Source organism: Mesocricetus auratus, unplaced genomic scaffold (genome assembly GCF_017639785.1).
Source record: "Mesocricetus auratus isolate SY011 unplaced genomic scaffold, BCM_Maur_2.0 Super-Scaffold_4256, whole genome shotgun sequence".
In the NCBI taxonomy this organism is placed as follows: domain Eukaryota; kingdom Metazoa; phylum Chordata; class Mammalia; order Rodentia; family Cricetidae; genus Mesocricetus; species Mesocricetus auratus.
In genome coordinates this window covers 93,907,405-93,910,151 of record NW_024429182.1, presented here as the reverse complement: position 1 = coordinate 93,910,151, position 2,747 = coordinate 93,907,405, and the positions used below count along the sequence as shown (strand labels likewise).

At 38.4% G+C, this 2,747-nt stretch overlaps 1 protein-coding gene across 1 annotated transcript; it reads right to left on the bottom strand.

The window, feature by feature from the left end:
• Positions 1–932: 932 nt before the first annotated feature.
• LOC101828614 (olfactory receptor 52N1) lies at positions 933–1,898 on the bottom strand. The gene has a single exon (XM_005087293.1). It carries the CDS (start codon positions 1,896–1,898, stop codon positions 933–935), a length of 966 nt encoding a protein of 321 aa, XP_005087350.1.
• Between the last annotated feature and the right edge of the window lie 849 nt (positions 1,899–2,747).

The window sequence follows — 2,747 nt, the reverse complement described above, 5'->3', positions numbered from 1 at the left end:
TTAGAGAGTTGGTGTATTGCTCAATTCATGTTATTAGAAACAAAACATCAGATTGAAGTAAAGGATGTATGAAGTAAAAGTTCAGAGCATGATTTATCACCTGGCATCCATGTCAGTAACCAAACCTAATATATCTCATACATGTACCCCCTTACATGGTGTCTTACTCTCAAAGTCAAACAAGACCCTAATGTCTAACAACATAAAACAGTTTGCTTGTTCCTGACTTTTATGCAAGTGAAAGCATATATTTCATTTCGTTCATTCATGGTTACACTTAATTAAGCCCAAACTATGTTGTCAGTTAATTTGATGTTAATGAATTGATGAATATTGCCATCACACCTGTTTCTTGGCAGTGTAAGTAAGCATTCCATGACTGACATTCTCTTAAAATTTTTTTTGTGTGTGATCATGTGTATGGATTACATATGAATATATATCTGGGAAATTTGGGATTAGAAAACAGATAACATAGGACAGCAGAATAAACTCCAAGTGATTTTTATGAACACAAAGTTAAAATGAGGAAATAAGCACAAATATTGCTGATGATAGGCAATATATTGTCAGTTAACAATATTTTTAAAGCAGTGAACTCTAAGACTACTTACTGATCCAAACACTACTGTAATGTCTGTAAGATTGAACTCAGGAGAACAATGATTGTCCATGAAGACTGAAATCAGAGGACTCACAGAGAGCTAGCATGAGGAGATTTTGGATTTCAAACAAACTTTTTACTTACATGGCCATGATTGAAGTTGCTCAAAACAGTTAGAAGAATCTTAGTCACATGCATGCATTTATTACAGCCAGACTCACATTTTAAGATTTTTGTTTGTTTCTTTTTTGTTTTTTAACCTAAAGCAGGCTAAGGGAACTATGGTTTCTTTTTCTTCTTTTGAACTATGGTTTCTTTAAAGTGTCCATTAACTTTTTTGAGAAGAACTTTCTTTCCTTTTAAACAAGAATCTAATGACACTCTCTCTTATTTGCTTGGTTTTCACTCCATACACAATAGGGTTCATGGTGGGAGGCATGAGTAGATAGAGATTAGCCATAATGATGTGTATGTGGGGAGGGATGCTGTGTCGCCCAAAGCGGTGTGTAAAGAAGGTGAAGAAGGCTGGGACATAGGTGATGACAATGGCGCAGATGTGAGCAGTGCATGTGCTGAAAGCCTTCTGTCGAGCATCTGCTGAGGACAGACTCACAACTGCCCGTAAGATCATGGTGTAGGAGACTGTGATGCACAGGATGTCAAATCCCCCAATGAGGAGGGCAACCATTAGTCCATAGATGGCATTGATCTGAACGTTGCCACATGATATTTTAGCCACAGACATGTGGTCACAGTAGGTGTGGGGGATGACATTACCCCTGCAGTATGGCAGCCGCTTGGTGAGGAATGTAAAGGGGATGACAAGAATCACACCCCTAAGAAAAGTGAGCATCCCTGCCTTGGCAATGACCACATTAGTGAGGAGAGTGGCATAGCGCAATGGGTAACAGATGGCCACATATCGGTCTAGGGCCATGAGCATCAGCACCCCGGATTCCATCCCTGTGAAAGCATGCACAAAGAACATCTGGGCCAGGCATGCATTAAAGTCAATCTCCTTGAGATTGAGCCACAATATGCAGAGAGTGTTGGGAAGAGTACTGGTGCACATGAGCACATCTGTGAAGGAAAGCAGGGCAAGGAAGATGTACATAGGTTTGTGTAAGACCTCTTCAGCATAGATAAGATACATGAGTCCAAAGTTCCCTGTAAGGGCGATGCTGTACATGGTAAACAGGGGGAGGGAGATCCACAAATGTACCTCTTCCAAACCAGGGATGCCATTGAGGAAAAATGAAGCTGGAGTCAGGCTGCTGCCATTCAGAAGTGACATGAGTGTTGGAAGTTCATGGTAGAGCAGTCCAGAATTGTCTCTGTAACAGAAAAATATCCTCAAAGATCACTGACTATGCAATAAACACAATTTTCCTCCAAATGTTGGCTAATTTCTCTTTATTGTGGGTCCATTCCTATTTGACTATACTTGCTTCCCAAATATTTTGCATGTGGTACATACAGTTTGTGATCATGCTTTTAGGGTTAGATGTTCAGAAGATGAAGTCTGGTCCTGTGTCTGGGGTGTTGTGCCATTCATTCCACAAATACAGATGGCCTCTATTGGAGCAACTAGTCTGGTAAACATTGGCTGTGTTCCAGACATTACTCATCCACCCCATGATGACTGTTTTGTACCTAAATATCAGCAACAGCAGTTGTTCTTACATATCTCACTTTCAAATTATTACTTAATAATCATTCTGGCAATGCTTTCAATTATGTTTTAACTTAAACTACTCCATTATGACTCATAGAAAATGAAATAACCTAGAATAGACATCATCTCTTTGTATCAACTTATTTTTAAATAAAAACATGGAACTCTCTCAAATGTAAAAATGAAATACTATAAATAATGAATTCTTCCTTAACCCTACCAGATGACCATCTACTCGATGAACAAGAAAGTAAACAGATGTTATGAGTCACTAGAAATACAACTTCAAATGTTTTCTTAACATTACCTTTTAGCCTAATGGACTCTAGAGCCAATTGGATGAGAATGAAAATGATTCAAATTATAAAACAAAGCAACTGACATTTCTATCACAACACAATGTTTTATTTTCTATCTGTATCACAACCTCACAGAATCCTAGATTCAAATTTTTCTCGGGTCATGTAA

What these genes read in the sequence shown, in the direction of transcription:
- LOC101828614 (XM_005087293.1), bottom strand. Translation starts at nt 1,898, where the DNA reads ATGTCACTTCTGAATGGCAGCAGCCTGACTCCAGCTTCATTTTTCCTC.